Source organism: Phascolarctos cinereus, unplaced genomic scaffold (genome assembly GCF_003287225.1).
Source record: "Phascolarctos cinereus isolate Bilbo 61053 unplaced genomic scaffold, phaCin_HiC Scaffold_4;HRSCAF=312, whole genome shotgun sequence".
Taxonomy (NCBI): Eukaryota; Metazoa; Chordata; class Mammalia; order Diprotodontia; family Phascolarctidae; genus Phascolarctos; species Phascolarctos cinereus.
In genome coordinates, this window is record NW_027555847.1 from 584,346,335 (window position 1) to 584,369,378 (window position 23,044).

Here is a 23,044-nt window from a genome sequence, read left to right on the forward strand (position 1 = left end):
TAGATCATACCACCCTGGAAGAACTGAAAACTTACAGGTCCCTAGAAGTATCTCTGAAAATAGCTGCACAAAACCCCTGAAGCTTGGAAGAGTAACTGGGAAGATGAGCAAACAGAGGAAAAAATTTCTGAGTACAGAATCTTACTTTGGAGACAAGGAAGATCAAAACATATAGCCAGAAGAAGAAAACAAGGTCAAAGCTCCTACATCTAGAGCCTCCAAGAAAAATATGAATTGGTCTCAGGCCATGGAAGAGCTCAAAAACGATTTTGAAAATCAAGTAAGAGAAGTAGAGGAAAAACTGGGAAGAGAAATGAGAGTGATGAAGGAAAATCATGAAAAACAAGTCAACAGCTTGCTAAAGGAGACCCAAAATAATGCTGAAGAAAATAATACCTTAAAAAATAGACTAGACCAAGTGGAAAAAGAGGTCCAAAATAACAGTGAGGAAAAGGATGCCTTAAAAAGTAGAATTGAGCAAACAGAAAAGGAGATCCAAAAGCTCACTGAGGACAATAATTATTTAAAAATTAAAATGGTACAAATGGAAGCTAATCACTCCATGAGAAATCAAGAAATTATAAAACAAAACTAAAAGAATGAAAAAAAATAGAAGAAAATATGAAATATCTCATTGGAAAAACAACTGACCTGGAACATAGATCCAGTAGAGATAACTTAAAAATTATTGAACTACCTGAAAATCATGATCAAAAAAAGAACCTAGACATCATCTTTCAAGAAATTATCAAGGAAAACTGCCCTGATATTCTCAGATCAGAGGGTAAAATAGAAATTGAAAGAATCCACTGATCACTTCTTGAAAGATCACTTTCCCAAAAGGAAAACTCCCAGGAATATTACAGCCAAATTCCAGAGTTCCCAGATCAAGGAGAAAATACTGCAAGCAATCAGAAAGAAACAATTCAAGTGCTGTGGAAACACAATCAGGATAACACAGGATTTAGCAGCTTATACATTAAGGGATTAGAGATCTTGGAATATGATATTCCAGAGGTCAAAGGAGCTAGGATTAAAACCAAGAATCACCTACCCAGCAAAAGTGAGTGTAATCAATGAGGGGGAAAAAATTGATATCCAATGATGTAGAGGAATTTAATGCATTCTTGAGAAGCCACAGCTAAATAGAAAGCATGAAAAGGTAAGCAGGAAAGAGAAATCATAAGGGACTTATTAAAGTTGAACTGTTTATATTCCTACATGGAAAGATGATATTTGTAACTCATGAGACCTTTCTCATTACTAGGGTAGTTGGAGGGAATACATATAGACAGAGGGCACTGGGTGAGTTGAATTTGAAGGGATGATATCTAAAAAGAAAATTAAGAAGTAAGAGAGGAATGTACTGGGAGAAGGAGAAAGGGAAAGATAGAATGGAATAAATTATCTCACATAAAAGAGGCAAGAAAAAGCTTTTACAATGGAGGGGAAGGGGGGGAGGTGAGAAGGAATGAGTGAATTGTGCTCTCATCAGATTTGGCTTAAGGAGGGAATAATATACACACCCAAATGGGTATGAAAATTTATCTTACCCTACAGGAAGTAGAAGGGGATTGGGGGAGGGAGTAATTAGAAGTAAACACTTTTTAGGAAGGACAGGGACAAAGGAGAGAATAGAATAAACGGGGACTGGGATAGGATGGAGGGAAATATAGTTAGTCTTTCACAATATGACTATAATGGAAGTGTTTTGCATAACTACACATGTATGGCCTATGTCAAATTGCTTCCATTCTCAATAAAAGTGGGTGCGGAGGAAGGAGGGGAGAGAATTCGGAATTCAAAGTTTTAGAAATGAATGTTAGAAACTGTTTCTGCATGCAACTGGAAAATAAGATACACAGGCTAAGGGGTATAGAAATCTATCTTACCCTACAGGAAAATAAAAGGGGACAGGGATAAGGGGAAAGGGGAATTGAAGGGAGAACAGATTGGGTGAAGTTGGAATCAGAATGCAGGCCATCATGGCTGGGGGAGGAAAGGGATGGGGAGAAAATTTGGAACTCAAAATCTTGTGGAAGTGAATGTTGAAAACAAAAAATAAATAAATAAAATTTAAGGGAAATATTAAAAGAAAATAAATTTAAAAAAAGAAAAAAGAAAATGGCAAACCACTCCACTATCTTTGCCAAGAAAACCCCAAATGGAGTCATACACAACTGAATCAGATCTAACTGAAACAAGTGAACAACAAAGACCGTTTTGCAAGGTGGTTGTGAGGAAAACGCTCTGTAAACTCTGAAGTTTTATAAATGTGTATTGTCAGATTATGGCTTTAAATCCATTTGATTATAAACTTCTTGAGAGCAGGGATTGTCTTTTGCTTTTCTTTGTGTCCCCAGCACTAAGTCCACTACCTGGCACATAGCAAATGCTTAGTCAATGTTTATTGACTGTCTATTGTTATTAATATCTATATATTGCAAATAATGGAAGTACAGGAAACAGAGGGTAACTACAGGAGAGTAGCAGTATCCTATTAAGAATAGGGTCACAAAGGTGGAGGCAGTTAGGTGACTCAGGGAACAAAGGGCTGGGCGTGGAGTCAGGAAAACTTGAGTTCAAATCTGGATTCAGACACTAGCCTTGTGAACCTGGGCAAGTCACTTAACTCATGTTTGCCTTAATCCACTGGAGTTGGAAATGCCAAACCACTCCAGTATCTTTGCTAAGAAAACCCCATGGACAGTAGTGGCATGCTATGGTCCACAGGGTCACAAAGAGTCTGACAAGACTGAACAGCAACAAACTACTATTTAGAAAAACGAAATAAAACAAAACAAAACAAACGGGGCAGCGAGGTGGTACAGTGGATAGAGCACCGGCCCTAGATTCAGGAGGACCTGAGTTCAAATGTGGCCTCAGACATATAACACTTACTAGCTGAGTGACCCTGGGCAAGTCATTTAACCCCATTGCCTAGCCACCTCCCCTCTCCCCCACCAAAAAAAGAAAACAAGCAACTTAAGGATTATCAAAAGGGACTTTTAAACTATATTGTCAGTAAGAATTTGGAATATCACTGCCTAGAGGGATAGAATAATGATAGACTATGGAGAATACAGGATGGAATGGGATCACTTGGGCAGGTGGAGACATCTGTCTTATCAAGGAGAAGGGTCACCTTTTTATATGGAACAGAGGCGAAAGATAGATAGATGGAACATATAGAAGGTGAAGATAGTGGCAGAAGTCATCTGGGTAGTATAAGATGAGGAAGAAGGGAAAAGAAATTCTCAGGGAATAGCCTCAATTTTTGTACTGAAATATGACATAAGATTCTCCCCCTGAAGGCATTGGGGGAAGGAAAAATATGGGAGGCTTAAGGAGGGATGAAAAAGTTTATAAAAAATTCTGTGATTAGTGAGGTAGTAAGTTAATTAGGGATGCATAAAAATTGCCTTAATTCAGGGAGAGCCCAGTTGAACCTGAGGATAAGGCTGGGAAGGGGTGTGTGTGTGTGTGTGTGTGTGTGTGTGTGTGTGTGTGTGTGTGTGTGTGTGTTGTGATACCGGTCTTTGATCACCTAGTAGGCTGACATATATCCATGAAGGATTACAGTCTTTCTGCTTGGCCTGAGAATTGGCCTAGAATTTTAAAAGCAGAGTTTGGAAACTACAGAAAAGATCAGCTTGCTGTAAAGAAAAACTCCCTAACCATTAGAGCTCTCTTCCTTGAGAGACAGTGGTTTCTTCATCACTGAAGGCCCTTTATTAAGGCTAGAGAACTTCTTCATAAAAGGGCTTCCTACTTAGTTATGGGTTGGAACAGAACAACCAACACTTAATTAAATACCTACTATGTGCCAGGTACTGATCCGTGGAAATTCATTGCCCTGCAGAGAAAAATGGCTTCCTGTTGATTTTTTTCCTAAAACATCTAGGTAGGTCTTTTTTGTTGTTGTTGTTTTACTTTGTTTATTTTTTGTTATATTTCAGCAAGGCATTGATTTTCATCCTAAACTTTCTCATCTGTTAACCTTTCTGAGTAGTATCATATTGTAATAGTTGGCCTAATGTCATGCTTCCCCAATGCTGCGTTCCATTCTTCTGGTATTTCTATCTATTATCTGTGAGCCCCCAGTCAATTCCATTCCTGAGACATTAGGGTCTATCTAGTCTTCTTAAATCTGGCCCATATGGCATCCATTGAGTCTCTTGACTATCATTTAATCTTGTGATAACTAGTTGAGGTTATGGCATAAAACAGTTAACTGGAATCAAACTTATCATCATCACTGTCATCATCATCATTTTGGACTTCTTTGACTCTTCTGGAAGTAGAAATTTTTGGAATTCTTTGGCTTCTCCATTAGGCCCCTGCACTTGGTACCTTGCCCCCTACCTACCACTTTTCAGCTTTTTTGTGTGTGTATTGTCTTCTTCCATTAGATGTATGTTCATTGAGGGCAGAAATTGTCTTTCCTTTTCATATTTGTATTTTCAAGGCTTAGCATAGTACCTGGTACATAGCACCTGGTATATAGTAGGTATTTAATACATGTTTATGACAATCATCTTAATAGCTAGCATTTCAAGACTAGCAAAACACTTTATAAATATTACCTCATTTTATCATGGCTTTTATTATATTAGAATCAACTGAGATAATCAGCTATAAAGTAATTACGTATCAGTTGAAAAATATAGCTATATACATACATACAGAAGCCTATATTAATCTGCTGGGGGATGGAGGAAGAGGAACGATGCACTTCACATTTAGAAGAAAGGGTAAATGACAACAGAACAGACTTTTATTAGTGCTTTAATTGGAAGGGGGAGGTGGCACAAAATCCAACATCCAGAGGATGCCCTGGGATCAATACAGATTCATTTTTATCTCTTATATACCTTTATGTTTATATTGCATACAATAATGCTTCACTATTAAAGTGAAAAAATGGGCCAATAAATATTAGGTTCTCAAAAATTCAATTAAAAGAGGATCCTTGGAGAGCCCCAAACTTCAATTAACCAGATCATTCACTATGTGCAATGCCATTAATCAATATTTGATTCAATTAAATTCAATAGCACCTATCACATACAAGGCACTGAAATAGCTTCTAGGAATTCACAGATAAAAATGAAACAACTCTGCCCTCCAGGACCTCATTTTCCACTGGAGGTGGGTGGGGCAGGGATTCTATCTCTGTGTCACAGTGTATATTTGGTATTTGGAAGTAGAAAAGAGTAGTGTTGCTTATTATTATGTTAATATTATTTTAGAAAATAGTTAATAGGTTTACCGTTTTCCTTCAAAGAAGTAGCAGTGTAATGAATCCAGTTATTAGCTGGATTACTTTTCTTTATATAATTAGCTAAAAAACTTGGCCTCAAAAACATTTAATTCTGAAGATAACTGAGAGTATTCTCCATGTGCCAAGTAGTCTTTTATCTAAAGTCTATTGGTAAAATTTAGGCTCAACACATCAAGAAGCATTCTACATGTGGAGTTATTTACACCATTAATACTATTACCTCTACTCAGAATTTTCAACCTAAAAGTAAATACGCAAAAAGGAAAAAAAAATGCTTAGGATAACAGGAACAAAATGAAAAAGAAACAAAAAAAATTCAAAAGTAAAATCAAAAGACAACAAAATTTCTACATTGAGGCTGGCTAATTTTCGAATTTAACATTTTCATGAGATAATTTTAAGTGGCTAAAACCAAATTCATAACTATTTGTATAAGATATTTAGGCAATGTATTAACATTACCCTATAGCTCAAAACTTGACCTTAACAAAATTTAAATGAACACCTAAATATCCTGGCATGTTTCTCATACTCTCTAATCTACCAGCCTCTTCTAGATAAAGGGAACCAAGCTTTAGTGAGAATCCATCACCCCTTCCTCCACATTTCTATGGTTCTTTTCTTGCCAGGGAGTTTATAGGCAACGGACTCTTCTAAATGAAGATAGAGTCTTCCTAAGCATAAGTTGAAATAATACATATATTGATCAGTAACACCACCTCTAGTGTTTATATATTCTTACTTTCCCAAATACAAGGAAGTAATGAGGTCAAATCACCCAATGAAATATAAATAATAATCTTCATCTACTGTTGGTATCTCATTTAATTGTAACAGATAATTATTTTATTCATTCATTCATTCATTCATTCATTCATTCATTCATTCATTCATTCATTCATTTTCATTTACTGATTAATAAGTGTTTCTTAGCCACTTACTGTTTGCCAGGCAGGATGAGGGGTTGGGAGGACAATGCAGGATCCAAACAAGTAAGCACCGTTACTGTCCCCATTTTACAGAGGAGGAAATCGAGGCAGAGGCTCCTTGAGTTGCCCAAGGTCCCACAACAAATGTCCGAGGTTGGATTTGAACTCTGGTCTTCCTGACTCCAGGCCCAGCACCTGGTGCCCCGTGTTGCCCTAGATGCCTCTAGAGGGGAGAGAATGGGGAAAAAATTAGGAACTAAGCCTGGAATGTGCCCAGGACATCACGATAGAAGTGGGAGTCCTAGCCCAGTCCATCTCCCCAGGCTCCTGCTGCCTGCAGCAGGTGTCTGAGGCCAGGTCTTCCCGGCTTCCATTCTGGTCCAGAGAGGGAGGAGACGGCCCAGGGCAGGGCGAGGGCAATGGGGTCCCAGATGGAGACGACATGTTACGGCATTTTACTCCAGACCACAAGGTGCCCGGCACCTTCATTTGCCAACTCTTGTTCTGCTGAGGGTGCGATGCCCTCGGCCTGGGCACAATGAGCAACTCTGGGAAAGTCCCTGGGAGTGCCGGTGACAGATTCTGTACAGGCCAGGATGGACAAAGCCCTCTGGCATCCAGTGCTGACCCAGGTCAGGGGTCAAGTTCATAGTGAAACAGCCTTGGGCCCCCCAAAGGGGAGGGCCCCTCACGTGGGCGGGTCCGTGTAGATGCAGTATCTCCCCTTCAGCCGTTTCAGCTGCTCCTCCCTCTTCTTCGTGTCCATCTTCTGGAAAGCTCGGGTGGCCTTGCAGTAGAGCTCCCCCAGGTGGCGGTTGCACACGTGGAAGCCCAACGGGTGGTTGCAGGCGCTCTTGGCGTCAAAGATGTCCTCGTAGGCCACGTAGGCCGCGCCGCGGGTTTCCGGGGTGTTCCCGACGCGGATCCGGCGGATGGGCCCGTATTTGCCGAAAATGTCGAACGTCTCCTCGGCCGTGATCTTGTAGGGCAGGTGGCGGCTGTAGAGGGTGCGGTTCATCTCGGGCGGAAGCCGGATGGTCGCGCGTTTGGCCGCTTGCATCGACATGGCGGTGGCGGAGGGGGCTCGGGCCAGGGCCGGTGCTGGGCCAGGGTCCGTCGGGGCCGCAAACCCGGACCCGCTCGCTTCGGCTTCCGCTCCTTCTGCTTCCTCTTCCTCCTCCTGCTCCTCCTCGCGGCGTGCGCCCAGATAATTATTTTTTAAAAAACTCAACAAAAATATTGCAGTTAGTACTTTTCTAACAGTGGGAAGTGAAAATGACTGTTCAGTGTTGCGTAAAAGTTTGCTGATTCTTAAATTTTTAATGTTTTGTTGATATTTTTCATCTTTATATCAGTCATAGGGCAGCTAGGTGGGGCAGTGAATAGAGTGCTGGGCCTAGAATCAGAAAGACCCGAATTCACATTAGACCTCAGACGCTTGCTAGCTGTGTGACCCTGAGCAAATCACTTTAACCTCCATTTGCCTCAGTTTCCTTATTTGTACAATGAGGATAGTAATAGCACCTTCTTCCTAGGGTTGTTGTGAGGATCCAGCAGAACAATAGTTGTAAAGAGCTTAGCATAGTACCTGGTGCACAGTAAGCACTATGTAAATGTTAGCTATTATAAATATCTCCAGAGGAACCTCTGCTCAGCCCCCCACCCTAAACTTCAGATTGAGCCTCCCCCTTTCCCTCTGTAACAAAGTAAATGAATTAAACAAAACCATCTGACACAGTGACAGTGTCTGGCAGTGTATACAACATTCTGCCCTACTACACCTCCCATCTCTCTGTTGTGAAGATGGCCAAATTTCATTATCTGTTCCCTGGGACTTTTTTTATGGAGTGTTTTAATTATTTAGATTTCAGCTTCATTTTAGTGACATCTTTCCATTTACATTGCTGTAAACATTGCGTTTATGTTCTTTTGGTTTCACTCTTCATCAGTTCATGCAAATCTTCTCATGATTCTTAGCATTCTTCAGTATCCTTATTTCTTATAGCATAATAAAATTCCACTATCTTTATATACTCTAGTTTTTCAATCATTCCCGAATCAACACACTTTTGGTTTTGATTGGGTATACCTAGGAAGATGAAATAAAACATACAAAAATGAATTACACAAGTACAACATAGAGGAGGCATTGTTAGAAAACAGCTTGTCTGAAAAATATCTGGGAGGATTAGAGTACTGCTAGCTGAATGTGTCAACAGTGTGCTGTGGTGGTGAAATAAAAAGGTGATCTAACTTTAAGCTAGTTTCACATTTAGGAAGGTGGGTAATGGTCTTGTTTTATTCTATCCTGGTCATATGCCAACCTGCACATCAGGTTCTGCATTTTAAGAATGAAATTAATGAGCTGGATTGTCTAGAATAAGGTATATATATATATTTTATATATATATATTATATATATATATACATATATATATAATATATATATATATGTGTATGTGTGTGTATATGTATGTATGTATGTATATGTAATAGGGAATGAAAGCACTCAAGTTTATGCCATGTGAAAATCAAAGAAACTTTGAAAGTCTATAGGAGATTTACAGACTACACAGTATCTCTTTTCAGGTATCTGAAGAGCTGTCATTTGGGATATCATACTTGTTGGATCTGGAGTTAGAGAATATGGGTTAAATCTGTCTCTCCAACCTACTTAGACATGTGGTCTTCGGTAAGTCATTTAGCCTCTTTAGGATTCAATTTCCCCTTCTGTGAAATGAAAGAGTCAGACTAGATAACCTGTGAGTTCCCTTCTACTTTGACATCTATGATGCTATGAAGTAGGAAACTGGTAGAAGTTACAAAGAAACAAATGTGGCTTGATGCAAGGAAATCTTTCTAAAGTGAGAGTAGTTTGAAACCACCTCATTTTGGCTCAGGCGACTTGACTAGTTCAGAACACTTTTTTAAAAAACTTATTTATTTATTTTTAATGAGGCAATTGGGGTTAAGTGACTTTCCCAGAGTCACACAGCTAGGAAATATTATGTGTCTGAGGCCAGATTTGAGCTCAGGTCCTCTATCCACTGCACCACCTAGCTGCCCCCAGAACACTTTTTGATAGAATTAAACAATCACAACTGCATGTGAAAAGGTCCTGTATACCTCCTTGAATCAATCAAAGTCACTGTGTGAGAGACTAGGTCATGTTCTATACAATTTATATAAAAGGAAGAATCTATTTCCGAATCCAGGGGAGAGATAATGACAGTCCAGATTCAAGAGTTTGGAATAAATATGGCATTTCCAATATATCCTTGAGGACCAAAGCAAGAATAGAGCTGTGTCAGAGGAGGGAGATAGTCAAGGAGAATCATGGGGTATATAAGCATTACAGGGTGGAGGTTTTAGGCTGAGGCAGGTTCCTCAAAATGTCAGCTCTTTCCCCATCTTCCTTTCCCAATACTTGTTCATCCTCAGACACTATAATATCGTATACTGTTTTATTGCCCAAGTTTACAACAAAGTGAATTTTGTCTCAAAAAGGCCAGGAGTTAACTAGAGATAGATGTAAATCTCAGGTTAGGCAGAGAGCCCAACCTCTGCTTAGGTGTTAGGAATTTTCCTCACTCACAGCAGTTGTGAGTAAACTCAAAAATTTTCATCCAAAATAAACTCCCTAAAGCCAAAGAGGAGGGAACTATGTAGATCTTAGGGGCCATTATATGCCCCACCCAGGCTTAAAATGAGCTAATTTTTACAATACAGTATTATCCCAACAATTGTAGATATCCTGAAGTATAATGAGTGGCCTTGAAAAATTGTGGGTTCACCTTAATTTGAGATCTTGCAAAGTTTGAACTACAATTTGTTGAGTTACATTGAAAGGAGAATTCTTATTCAGGTTAAGGTTTAATTAGATGACTTCCTGGGTTCTTTCCAGTTCTGAGATGCTATGATTCTGTACTCAGCCCCATGAACCAACTAAATGACTGTTCTTTAGGATGCTCTATTTTACTTCACCTGCTGATCCTTCCATTACAAACAGCAGGCACTGACTTCTTGTAACTTAAGGTACTTGTGAATGCTACTTTTGTGTTGGGGATCTGTAAGGATGTAGAGGGCCACAGACAGTTCATGAGGTCTCACTGATAGGTGGAGGCCCCTCTCGGGTGCTGATCTATAATCAAAGGTTGCCTGGTTCGGTGCTCCATCATATGAATCCTTAACTTCCCTAGTTACTTATGAGTCATTAACAGTATATTTGTGATTGGTGGTAGATATGTGCACGGACTGTGTGTGCACTGTCCTTGAGCACAGCATGGATTATACATCATTGTAACTTGAGAAAGAGTTCCTGTTATTTTACTATATAAGTGCTTTGCTAAAAATAAACGGAGTTGCTGCCATCTTTTCTCCCGCCTCATCAATGCGTGCTTGGAGTGAAAGATCAAGCTGGTCTTGATTATTCAGGTGATTGGGAAATCCTAGGTCCTAGGTAGGCTCTGTAGCTGAGTGAACTAGTTGTGCACAACACTTTTGTATCTTTTTTTCCTTTGTATCATTGTCCCTTTTGTGGTTCCCTTAGGTGCTTTTCAGTTACTGAAATAGTTGCTCCACAAATACGTGATTGTATAAATGAACTGAGTTACTTCCAATTTCACCACTAACTAATGGTGGCTAGATGAATAAATCACTTAATGCCTTCATGTCTTCCTTTTCCCATCCGTAACGCAAGATCGTTTTAAAATATTTACTTCACAGAAATCTGCTGACGATTAATGAGAAAAGCGGGCTTAGTTATTATAAGATCTGTCCCTCCTTAAATTAGGCACTTAGGGAGACACAATAACTTTCTAATCATCAAGGTGGCAGTAATGTTTTATTGTTTTAGTGGTCCCTAAAAGGTATTGAAATTGCTTAAATGTCTTAATATTAGAACAAAACTGAGATTCTGAGTGTCATTATTTCTGTCTTTTATGCCTATGCTAAAACTTAGAGATAATAAGAGAGAAATAAGAATATGTCAATATGGTATAAATGAAAAACTTTCAGTAAAACTATATAGCATATGAAATCTGTGCAGATGTCTCTTCTAACTTTGTTGTTTCATCAACCTACAATGTAGACTTTCTCTGTTCTTATCTATTTTATGTAAATTGTTCTCGAAGTACACATTTTAAGCAAAATTAATCATTGGTAAAATTCTGTCTTCTGCAGCCAAGAAATCCTCTGAATCAATTGCAGGTGAAATTGATGATAAAAACAACCATCTTCAATTCAGCACACCTTATTACTCTGTCTTCACTCATCCAATTTGATTCTTCAGAATCCTTATTTAAGGAAAATGAGGCCAAAATGGCACAGAAGGGAGGTTAGAATAATAACTTTAACAGTATATCAACTTTCTGTCAAGAATCCACTAGAAAATTCAAATTTTTATTGCCAGACTGGAGGCTCCTTCTTTACACTCAAACCAGATTTCATGACACCTGGTTCTTCTATCGGTCTATAATAAAGATGTCAAAATCCTGAGCCATTTACAAATATGTAGGCTTTAGAATCAGATTCATTTTAACAACTTCAACTCAAGAAGGAGAGTTGCAGTTTCTTTCTCACTTTCTTAAGTTCTGTTCTGATCAAGATAGACAAAGATGCCAGAAAGAAATTATTATTATATCACATAATAATAATGAATAATAGTTGTTTATATATGCATATATATTACCTTATAATCTACAACATGTGATGAACATGTTCCCAATAATAAAGCATCAGAAATTGATTCATTTCATGTCATATTTCCAGAGAAATAATTTATCAGCTATAACACACTTGCTGTAGATTGCTACCCATTGCTCATAAGGATAGTTTAAAATGAAATATAATTTCATGCAAAACTAGTGAATGGCTAGGGTACATCTCCCCTGAGTAACCTTTTTTCTTTCTTTCTTTCTTTCTTTTTTTCTTTTTCTTTCTTTCTTTCTTTCTTTCTTTCTTTCTTTCTTTCTTTCTTTCTTTCTTTCTTTTTTTCTTTCTTTCTTTCTTTCATCATCCTGAGATTTGAAATGTTCCCTTGTATTTATATTCAAATGTGAAAAAGAATGAATATCAGCAGATCCCTTGTCAAATTAGCTGATGGGCTTTAAAAATTCAACTCCCTATTGTCTATGTAAGATATTTCTCATTGGTTCATTTATAGAATGTTTAAAGAAAGGGCTCCTAAGGGAAAGAAATTGCTAAGTGGAATGAGAGGCAGCAGACGAATTTTATTGCTGAGTCCAGAAATACCAAAAACTAGTTTTGAAATACTATAGAATATCACAAATTATTTTAAGGAATGATGTAAAATCCTCAGAAACAAAATTGATTTTAATTAACTTTATTGAAGATACATCTATATGACTGAGCCCTTTCTTGGGATAAGGGGCAAAAAAGAATTTGGGAGACAAAAATCAAGGTGTGGTAAATCTCATATCCATAAAGAATAAAATGAAAGGAAGTGAAAATATAAATCAGGGATGAACTAAGTAGAGAGAAGAAAGAATAAACCAGGCTTACATGCATCAAGGAAAAACATATAGCCTGCTGAAGTTTCAATAGTTTGTATAAGTTTGTATCACAGGCAATGCTTGCATGATTCTGCCCGATCAAACATCTAGTCAGTCAGTAGGGACATCTCTACTCCAATGTTTACGTGGATTATTTGCGCCTGACCTGTGGTAGAGCCTTTCAAGCTCATAGTGGTCTGATCGGCTATAGTCAGATACACTGTACCTTGACCCCAACATAGTGATGTCATTTTGGTCCTCTTTGAGAGCAAAAGGCGACAACCATTAAGGGCTTATTATGTGCCAGGCACTGTGCTAAGTGATGGGAATACAAAAAGAAGCAAAAGGAGTTCAAGGAGCTCACAAAACAGGGGAGACAACAAGTAAACAAATATGTATGAACATGCCACATACAGGATAAATGAGAAGTAAGAGAAAGAGAAAGAATTAGTGTGAAGAAGGGTTGGGAAAAGCTTCCTGTAGAGATGAAATGTTAGATGGGATCTATTTTAAATAAGATCTGTTACACTTAATGACTGTGAAAACAAGAAGGGAATTTGGTTCTTCCTCCTATTTCTGTAAATACTAATTTTATGATCACAGTGATCTCTAACTCTCTGTGTGACCTTTTGCTCTTTTGGAACCTGTCTTAGCTACTAGTTAGTTTAGCACTTTTTCCCATGACAGACGGGAGAAAGGCTAGACCACTTTATATATGAAGTGATTTAAGGACTTTTTTTTTCTGTAATTAATGAACGAGTCCCATCATCATCACATTGTCATCATTCTCCCCACCTCTGGAATTTTTATAGTGCGTTATGATTCTCAAAATGCTTTACTCATTTAAGCTTAACAACAATTCAATGATGTATGTACTGTGTATATAATGATTAACATTTTACAGATGAAGGCACTCAGGCTGTAAGACATTCAGTGACTTGCCTATGGTATATAGCTGATAAATGCCAGAAAAATACTTTGAACATAGGTTTTCTCCATTCCAAGTCCCAAGAGAGTAGTAGTAATAATAGTGATAGTGGTAGTAGTAGTAGTAGTAGTAGTAGTAGCAGTAATAGTAGTAGTAGTAGTAGTAGTAGCAGTAGTAGTAATAGTAATAGTAGAACCACCAGTAGCAGCAGCAGTAGTAATAATAATAGTAGCATCAGATGTAGTAGTAGTAGTAGTAATGGTAGTAGTAGTAGTAATAATAATAATAATAATAATAATAGAGTAGAACTAGTAAGAATACACTCAAAAAAAAATGAGGGATAGAAGAAAAGGGTTGTGGCAAAAATAGGAAGGTAGGAAAAGGATAAAAACAAATGAGAGTACCAGAGTGGGATAGTAGAGAAAGGGAAGAAATATTGGGAGTCAGCATGAAGAAGAAATAAAGGGTGTAGTAGGCAAAAATTAGAGCAACAACTCGAACAAGATCCAGGTAACACTGGGAGCAAGGTATTACTTCAGAGTGCCAAAACATAGAAGGCACTGATAACACGCTCCTTTAACAGAGAGAAATATTTAGCACCTAGTTAGCCAAATAATTAATCAGGTGGATCCTTCCCTGGTTTGCCATGTTTCCTTCAAGAAGCAAGGGCATTCCTAGCAGTGCCCTTGTGGTAGCCCAGGTTTTCTGTCTTTCCCTCAAGGGTAGCTCTACTGCTTACTAGTGGGATGATCTTGGCAAGTCATTTAAAGTCTATGGGCTCCCAGTTTCCTCTTCTATAAAATGAGGTCGTTGGGACTTGGTCATCTTTAAGGCTCCTTCTAGTTATAAATATCAGCTCCTACAAAGTCTAAGAGACCATATACATTATTGAGTTCCCAAATATTTTATGGGCTGCAGTTAATGTTAGTATTTCTTTCAAAGCAACAAAAGCATCTCAGGGGCATTTTCCCTCCTTTCTTGGTGTTGTAGTATGTAAAATATACAGATGAGTAATAGAACTAAAGCATCTTACTCAGAAAAAGTATAGGATGACTTTTATTTGTTTTATTTATTCACATCTCCCTTTTAAAATTTCTGCAACTGAAAAGGTTAAAGTGACTCAGAATACTTATTTTTTTTTTGTTGTTTGAAAAGGGAAATAGAAGACCCAAACTTGGTGGTAGCCTAGTTTGTACTCCAAAGCCAATCCAAATGATGACCTGACTTGTCACATTGAACAGAGCAACTGTAGAAGCAATTTGTTACAAGCAGATGGATAATTGAACACTAAAAAGGATAATGAACTAGAAAGAAATTAGATATTGAAACAGGTCTCTTAACTGATTTTGTGGGGCTTTCCCATGCAGCTCTGGTTTGATATAATTTTATTTGCAGAAATTAGAAAAAAGGCAGGATTGAAATGGGTGCCCATGAAAACAGAACCTTCCACATGTTATAGCCTTTACAGTCACCATTTTCTTGATTGGTCCAAATATTTATAGTTCATTGTTATGACTGCCAAAACTGGCAACCACTAGGATTGTTGTCTCAATTAGGACAGTAAACAGATTGTCTCTTTTTTAATGAAAAAATCTAAAATGTAATACTTCACAGTTTAACATGTTTATTCATCTCAACGAGCTAAAAAATAATGGTGCGACATCTGTTCGAGAGGCACTGGTACCTCAAATTTTGGCTGCCTCCCCACCAATTTGGTTGTTATTTTTTTTTAAAAAATGAAGAAGAAGAGAGAATGCTGTCATCTAACATTCAATGACATACAAAATAATTTTTCCCCTAATATGGATCTCACATCTATTGCTGTTGAGGGGGGGAGTGTTAAGATAATAATATACTTAAATCTGGAAGAGGCCTAAGAGGTTTACCCAGCCAACCCCCTTGTTTTTATAAATGAGAACACAGAGACCCAGAGATATCAAATGTCTTGGCCAAAGTCACAGGTAGAAAGTGGTAGACCTGGGATTTGAACCAAGTCATCTGGATCCATATCTGTCTTTATTTCCACTATACTGTGCTGCCTCAGAAGTCATAAAGTGTTAGATTTTATGTAAATAACTTTATATTATTTTTCTTTGTGATATTTCTATATAGACATAGCATTCAGAAGATTCTTCAGTCCCTTTTGTACTAATCAAGTGGAGGATTAAACTGTGATGCCACAGGCAAAGTCTCTGCATGGTATCTTGCCTCCCCAGAACAAACTTACTGAAGCTTTGCTCATGCTACACAAGTGCCATGAGGATCCTATTTATTTATTGTACAGGAAGCAGCAGACATTTTCTACAGTGGACAAGCTGGTTCTAACTCTCTGGCACTAGAGATGCCCATCTCACTAAGGATGTTTTTTAGTGGATCAGTCTAGCCTAGAAACATCGAGCAACTGTGGAGAAACCTAAGCACTGGGAAGCCAAGCACTGCAATTTTGTTTGGAGGCTTCTTTGGTCTATGATTTGATTCCAACAGCCTTATATTATAAATTCATTCTAAAATTACATGAATCAGTTTCTAAGGAATCATTTCTAAAGCCTTTCTGAGTTACATTTTATTTATTCCATATACTTTTAAAATAGAGAAGCTGTAGTATATGAACACCCAGTATAAATACAGTTAAGTTTAAATATGGATAATTTTCATCATTTGAATCAAAGAATCTACTTATATTACCTTATTATTGGGAATGATATTAATGGTTCCAAAGTTATAGGACCAATTAAAAATTTGCCCTTGCTATGTGAAAGGCTATGTGCAAGATTAAGTGTTTCAATCCCCTCATAAGAGAAATAGTATGCTGCACAGCCCTGGCCTATCCCTTGTTCAGTAATTTCAGTTACGTCTGACTCTTTGTGACTCCATTTGGGGTTTTCTTGGCAAAGATTCTGTAATGATTTGCCATTTACTTCTCTACCTCATTTTACAGATGAGGAAACTGAGGCAAACAGAGTTAAGTGACTTGTCCAGGGTCACATAGCTAGTAAGTGTCTGGGGCCAGATTTGAACTCAGGAAGATGAGTCTTCTTGACACCAGGACTGGCACTGTATGCACTGTGCCATTTAGCTGTTCCTGACCTATCTCTTAATCACAGCTATCTTTGACAATATGAATAAATTGTTCCCCAGGGAAACAAGAGAAGAGAACTTAGATAATTTGGCACTAGAAAACACCAGTACTGGGGGAAAAAACAATTCAAAGTTTTCTTCTCGTTCCACTATAGTAATTATTGTCATCTTAGTATATAAAGGACTTTTTTTCCCTCTCAAAATGGGTGACAAAGGATCCTAACATTTGCATTCATAAAAGATGAAACTTTACTTTTCTCACCTGGATTCATTTTAGGTTCTTCCCTTGCACTAGGTTAAAAAAAAAAAAGAAAAAAGATTATATACAGGATCTGTATAATGGGTCACTTTTCTCAATGAAGTCTAGATTTTTAGTATCTATATATTTAGTATTCTAGACTTCAGCATCTATAATAGTAGCTCTTTCCAATTAAATTGAGCCTTTATACATTATAAAAGTTAAAGACATTATGGCTGTACAGAAATTGTTTTTCTATGTTTGCAGTAAATATAAGAAAAAAACTTGCCTCCACACTCCCAAAATTAGTTTGTCTCATTAAAAGTTAGCATTTACATTTCATTTAGATCCATAGTATGTTCAAAAGGATGAAAGAAAGTATTTGTGGTGTTTGGCCCTTTCTATTTCTGAGGCCCTTCTAGGGTCTGTAGTTCCATATTTTCCCCAAAGCTTAGACCCCATCTTATGGCAGGTCAAAATAAGAACTAAAACATTACTAACTGCCTACACTATATCTCAAATGGTGCCACAGGCCACACTGTGGTACTTTGCTAGCTCAATCTATTCACTCGCCCATTATTTAGTGAACTTAGAGACTCAAGTCTCTGTGATTTGGGGATTTCTACATTTACTGTTATCCAACCATCTGTACTGCTACTATTTGATCACATTTATTAAAAGAAACATGATGAGAGGTTATAGTTATAGATTTCTATTAGTATTAAAACAAATTTTTTAAAAAATCAAGAAAAAAACTTTCTGTGCAGATAAAAAAAAACCTCACTTCTCCCAAAGGGTTGGCCTATCTATCTACCTACCTATCTCTCCACATATATGCATGTGTGTTATATATATATATATATATGTATGTGCACATATACATATAATTACATGCATATTTATATTGAGAAGAGATTAATCCTCAAAACCATAACTTCTACTACTGAATTCTGTCCACTAAAAAGCAACAAGAAAAAACAACTGACAAAATATTGCCCATTTGTCTGGTAGAAAAATGATAGGAAAAAATAACCAGACAAACAACAAAAACAACAATGAAGCCTGCAAATTAGTTAGAATGTCTGTGCTCATTATATTCTCTGTTATATTCCCAGGAGATGTAAATGCATCTAAAGTACATGTCATGAACACTCTGTCTAGCACATGCTGCCTCAAGGCAATGAGGAATGTATCTAGTTCCATTTCATCACCATTGGATAAACTCAAAGACTCCTATTTTGAGGATTGTTCAACTATTCAAATAAACTGCTGACACTGGTCCAGCAAGTCAGAACCTAAAAAAAACCCAAACCCAAACCCACAGTTTAGCTAGCACAATGGATAGAATGCTGGGCCTGGAGTCAAGAAGACCTAAGTACAAAACCAAGTGGCCTTGGGGTAAGTCACTTAACCTCTTTCTGCTTCAGTTCTCTCAAATGAAAATGTGGATAATAACGGGCACTTACCTAGCAGGGTTGTCATAAGGATCAAATGAGCTATTTGTGAAGTACTTAGCATAGTGCCTAGCACACAGTAAGCGCTCAAGTAGTAGTGTGTAGTAGTAGTAGTAGTAGTAGTAGTAGTAGTAGTAGTAGTAGTAGCAGCAGCAGCAGCAGCAGCAGCAGAGTAGTATTGGTTAATACTTGTTATCAGATACTTCATGTCTTTTATGTAATATTTGGAAGGAATTGTGAGGACTTTGCAGGGTGATATATTTTTAAAGAGCTCTTTGGTTATGATTATTGATTACGCTTTAACTTGTGCCATATTTAATTTGGGTAAAGTTTCTGACTGAATACATAACGCAGTTATGTTATTTCATTTAAGTCACCACTAAAAACTAGGAATAACCTTTATTTAATGTAAGTGCTTTTGAACACCATATGGGGGAAGAAATAACTAAATGAAAATTGTTCACGTATATGTGATGGGGGTGGGGAGACAACAGCATTTTGTGACATGTGGCATGTCACTCAGGGAAGTAAAAGGCCCATCATATCCAAAATGCCAGCTTGTGATATTCCTTTGCCTTCTCCTTCACTAACAGACATGCCACATGTCACTAAATGCTGCAACCTTCTCTAAAAATGCCATCCATATTGGTCAACCATAGTATATAAGAACTACTGATTTGTCATTTTAATTTATGACTACAAAACAAGGGGAAACCAACACTGGCCAAATTTTGCCCTCAGATATTAAGTATGAATGATCAATAAACATATAAATTGCTTTTTTTCCATATTTGAAAAATAAGGTGTGCTACTGTCAAATATTCTAGACAAAATAGTTTCACAAAGGAATAATTTTTTTTAAGACAAAAATATTCTAATTTAGGAAATGATCCATTTTGGGCATGATGGCATATTTATTGCGACAGGAGAGGCTGAGACTGATGAATTTCTTGAGCCAAAGAGCTCTGAGCTGCAGTAAGCTCAGCCAATTAGGTATTGGTATTAAATCTGACACCAATATGCTAAGCTCTTGGGAGTGGATGCCTAAGGAGAGAAGCCCTGGCTCAGGCAGGAAACAAGAGAAGGTTGAAGTTCTCATACTAATTGGTACTAGGATTGGGCCCTTAAGTGGCTGTACTACTTCCAGCCTAGTCAAGATAGGGAGACCCAATCTCAGGGCAGGGAGTGGAGGGAGTGTCCACTGTGCTTATGCGAAAAGCACCAAACATTAAAGTGTTTAAAACATATTCTTTTCGGCAATGCAATTAAAATTATGATAGTGATAATACCTTATATACATATGCCACTTTTCAGAGGAAAAAGTGTTTTCCTTGCATTATCTGATTTTGTTTATACAACAACCTTTGGTGACAAGTAGGGAAGCTATCAGTATCCCCACTTACAGAGAGCTCAGAGAAATTAGGACTTTTTTAAGGTCATGCCCTTTACATACCTCATCAGAGATGGAGCTTGCTCCATGTTGTTTCCAATGGACATAGCCTATACAGTATGAAAACACTTTTATTCCATATATATTATTCATAATTATCATGGGGAAAGCTATATATACCTAGATTCATATTTATATCCTTGCTATAGGAATATTTGTTTTTTCATATAACACAATATATATCACAATATCTTATGAGATAAAATGAAGACTTGCCCCCCCAGAGGCTGTAATTGGGAACACTGGGTTGAAGTTGCAAATAGAGACACGTTTTTCCTTGGTGTGAGAAGTAGGGCTCCTTGGGAGGTAGAGGATTCCCCTTCACTGGAGATCTTCTGGCAAGATGATCACTTGGCGGGCATTTTGCAGAGAAGACTCTTGTACCAGTCGAGTTGAGACTCAGTGGCCTCTTGAGTCTCTTCCAGATCTGAGATGCTCTAATTTAATTTAGTAGTCCTTAAGCTTTTCAGTCTACATACGACATAAGTATATAAGTAAAAGAACAAAAATCCTACCAATCCCAGGGGATTTTTGCCCAGGTAGAGAGCTGTTACTGCTATCATATGCTTAAATTGTTAATTATTGTGCTATTTAATGCAGACTCAAATGTGTAGTGGAAGATCTATGTTATCAAAAGCCCCAACAAAATTTATATGACTATATCACTTGTGTTTAGAACCAGGCTAGCAAGGATTTGGAAAAAGAATTATTTAGAGGCAGCACAGGGTTCTGGAAAGAGTGTTGGACTTGGAGTCAAGAGCTGTGAGTGCCAATCCTGACTCAGATTCTTAATTAGCTATGTAATCTTGAGCAAATCACTCAGTTTTTCAGATCCTATATATAAAATGGGGTTAATAGCCTTTCTGGCTAGTTACCTCATAGTAACAAAAGAGAATGTTTTGGAAACTTTAACACCTCATATAAATTTGAGTTATTTTTTGAACATTTTTCTGTGCTGTTTTAGTAAGTGAAAGAAGCAACAAGAAATAGAAAACAGAAATGTAATCTCCCATTAAATTGCTAAAATTAGGCATATGGTAAATTAGGGAATATGTATAGCTAGGTGGCACAGTAGATAAAATGCTGGGCCTGAAATCAGGAAGACTCAAATCTGGCCTCATACACATTAGCTGCACACCCTGGGAAAGTCACTTAACCCTGTTTGCCTCAGTTTCCTCATCTGTAAAATGAGCTGGGGAAGGAAATGCCAAATCACTCAAGTATGTTTGCCAAGAAAATTCCTAAATGTGGTCACAGAGTCAGATATGACTGAAATGACTGAACAACAACAAAATTAGGGAATGGGTTTTGAGGAATATTTAACTAGAAATTAATTCGTAATAACTAAAAAAAAGCCAAGAGTATGATTTGAAAATTCTATGCTTTATTTTGCTAATACAAACTTTTCAGTTCTGTGTATTTTTATTTATTGTGTCAATATGTAAATCCTTGATGCTTTCATAATGCCATTAAAAAGTTCTTCATAAGCTCCTGTACTGGTTTACCAGGGTACTTAATATTTCATTTTTTAAAAATATGCATTCTTTGGAAATTAAAAAGTCATCAATTTTTAAAGTACTGAATTTGTCAAATTTATTTTCTGATAAATGAGTCAAGAATAACTGTAAAAAAAGATTTGTATAAGTGGAAGCTTTTATAATATATACAATTTATTCTTGCATAAGTTATTTCCTCTTTGAGATTTAATTGAGTTATGTCTTGAGAGGTGAAATGTAAATTTGTATAAAGCAAAATTTCAAAAACTTTGGATCATTTTTATTTGGAAGAATATGCATGAAAAAGATTTTTTTTTACATATTCCTAACAAGAGGCGCAAACTGATACTTGAAGCAGCAGGAACAACATAATTAAAGTAGAATTCCAACTTTGTATTAATAGAGTGATATACTAATTAAAATCAACATCAACTGAACTTTCTATTTACACCAGTTCAGACAGCCCAAGAGGCAAAGAACTCGATTTTAGAGGCATATGTGACTCTTCGAGCTTCTGTCATCCAGGTGCCATTTCTGAAAGAGCACATGTGCACTGAACAGTTGGCGAAGAAAGAAAAAGATGACTGTAAATGTATGTGCAGATAGAATCTATGATGAAATAAAATATGCTTGTGGAAAAAGTAGCATTTTCTTCTAAAACACAAAATTTCCTGGAACTTTTCCTCCAATCATATAAGTATGAATGCAATCTGAGTAGGTGTCCATAAATAAGAATAAACTTTAATTTAGAATTTCAATCCATGTGATTGGAAAGAAACAAAGGATGTGCTGATCAGAAAACAATTCTGATTTTTGCAATTGTACTGGGAAATTGGACCAAGAAGAGAAGCTCCATTGTTTTTGTTTGTTTGTTTGTTTGTTTTATTTTGTTTGTTTTTTCTTTTTTTTAATAACTAAGCAGTATAAGTAGAGAAAACTTGTCTTTTCTGCAATATAAGGAAAACAACAACAACAGCTGGGAAGAATGTCCAGTGCAACTTGACATATTCCATTACAAGATGAGGATCTTTGCTTGATATTCATTTAAACCTTAAAAATGTTCCCCAAGTGAAGAATAGCTGAAAGATCCTGAGGAGTTTCATGCTTTGAAAAAGTTCTGAATGTTGTTGGTGAGAGCATTCCCAAATAGTGTTATCCAAGGTATTCCCTTTTCCAAAAAAGGACCAAGAGCCAATGATCAATGCACTGCTAATTTCCATTCACCTCCAGGACAGGGTCAACCTCAGCAGATAATTTAAGATAAAAGAAAGCATAGAAAGCCAGCAGGAGTACCAATATAGCTGCAAGGACAAGGCCAACTTCCTAGAGAAGAAAAAAAAAACAGACTTAAAAACAATGAAAAGAATCATTTAACACTAGTGAAACCCAGTAAGTCCCACTTATTTGTGTATACCTGCTAAAACTAGGTTTCCAATTCAATCTTTAACCTTTTGTGAACTGAAGAGAGGTTATCATGAAACCTTCTTACCTATGTTTTACCTTAGGATTGTCAGAAGAATGCTAAGGGTTTGAGTGGGTGGGTTAATATACTACTATTACTACTACACTTTCTTCTTTAATTTCTGCTCTTAGCCAGAGAAGTATGAGAATACAATGTGTTTTGTATTTATAGGGTACTGCATTCTACTGGAATACTCCTACCACAATGATCATC

At 37.1% G+C, this 23,044-nt stretch overlaps 1 protein-coding gene and 2 pseudogenes across 5 annotated transcripts in view; all 3 read right to left on the reverse strand.

Moving 5' to 3' along the window:
* Positions 1–6,657, reverse strand: part of LOC110198532 (sorting and assembly machinery component 50 homolog pseudogene) — a 46,009-nt pseudogene extending 39,352 nt beyond the window's left edge.
* A 130-nt stretch (positions 6,658–6,787) lies between these two features.
* LOC110198559 (splicing factor 3B subunit 6 pseudogene) lies at positions 6,788–7,449 on the reverse strand (annotated as a pseudogene).
* Positions 7,450–21,235: 13,786 nt separating this feature from the next.
* TRIQK (triple QxxK/R motif containing) overlaps positions 21,236–23,044 on the reverse strand; it is a 146,571-nt gene continuing 144,762 nt past the window's right edge. For all 5 annotated transcript variants that reach the window (XM_020972907.2, XM_020972909.2, XM_020972906.2 and 2 more), the window contains one exon: positions 21,236–22,692. In XM_020972907.2, the coding sequence (XP_020828566.1) occupies positions 22,579–22,692 (114 nt within the window). In that variant the 3' untranslated portion in view covers positions 21,236–22,578. The remainder of the gene's footprint in view (positions 22,693–23,044) is intronic.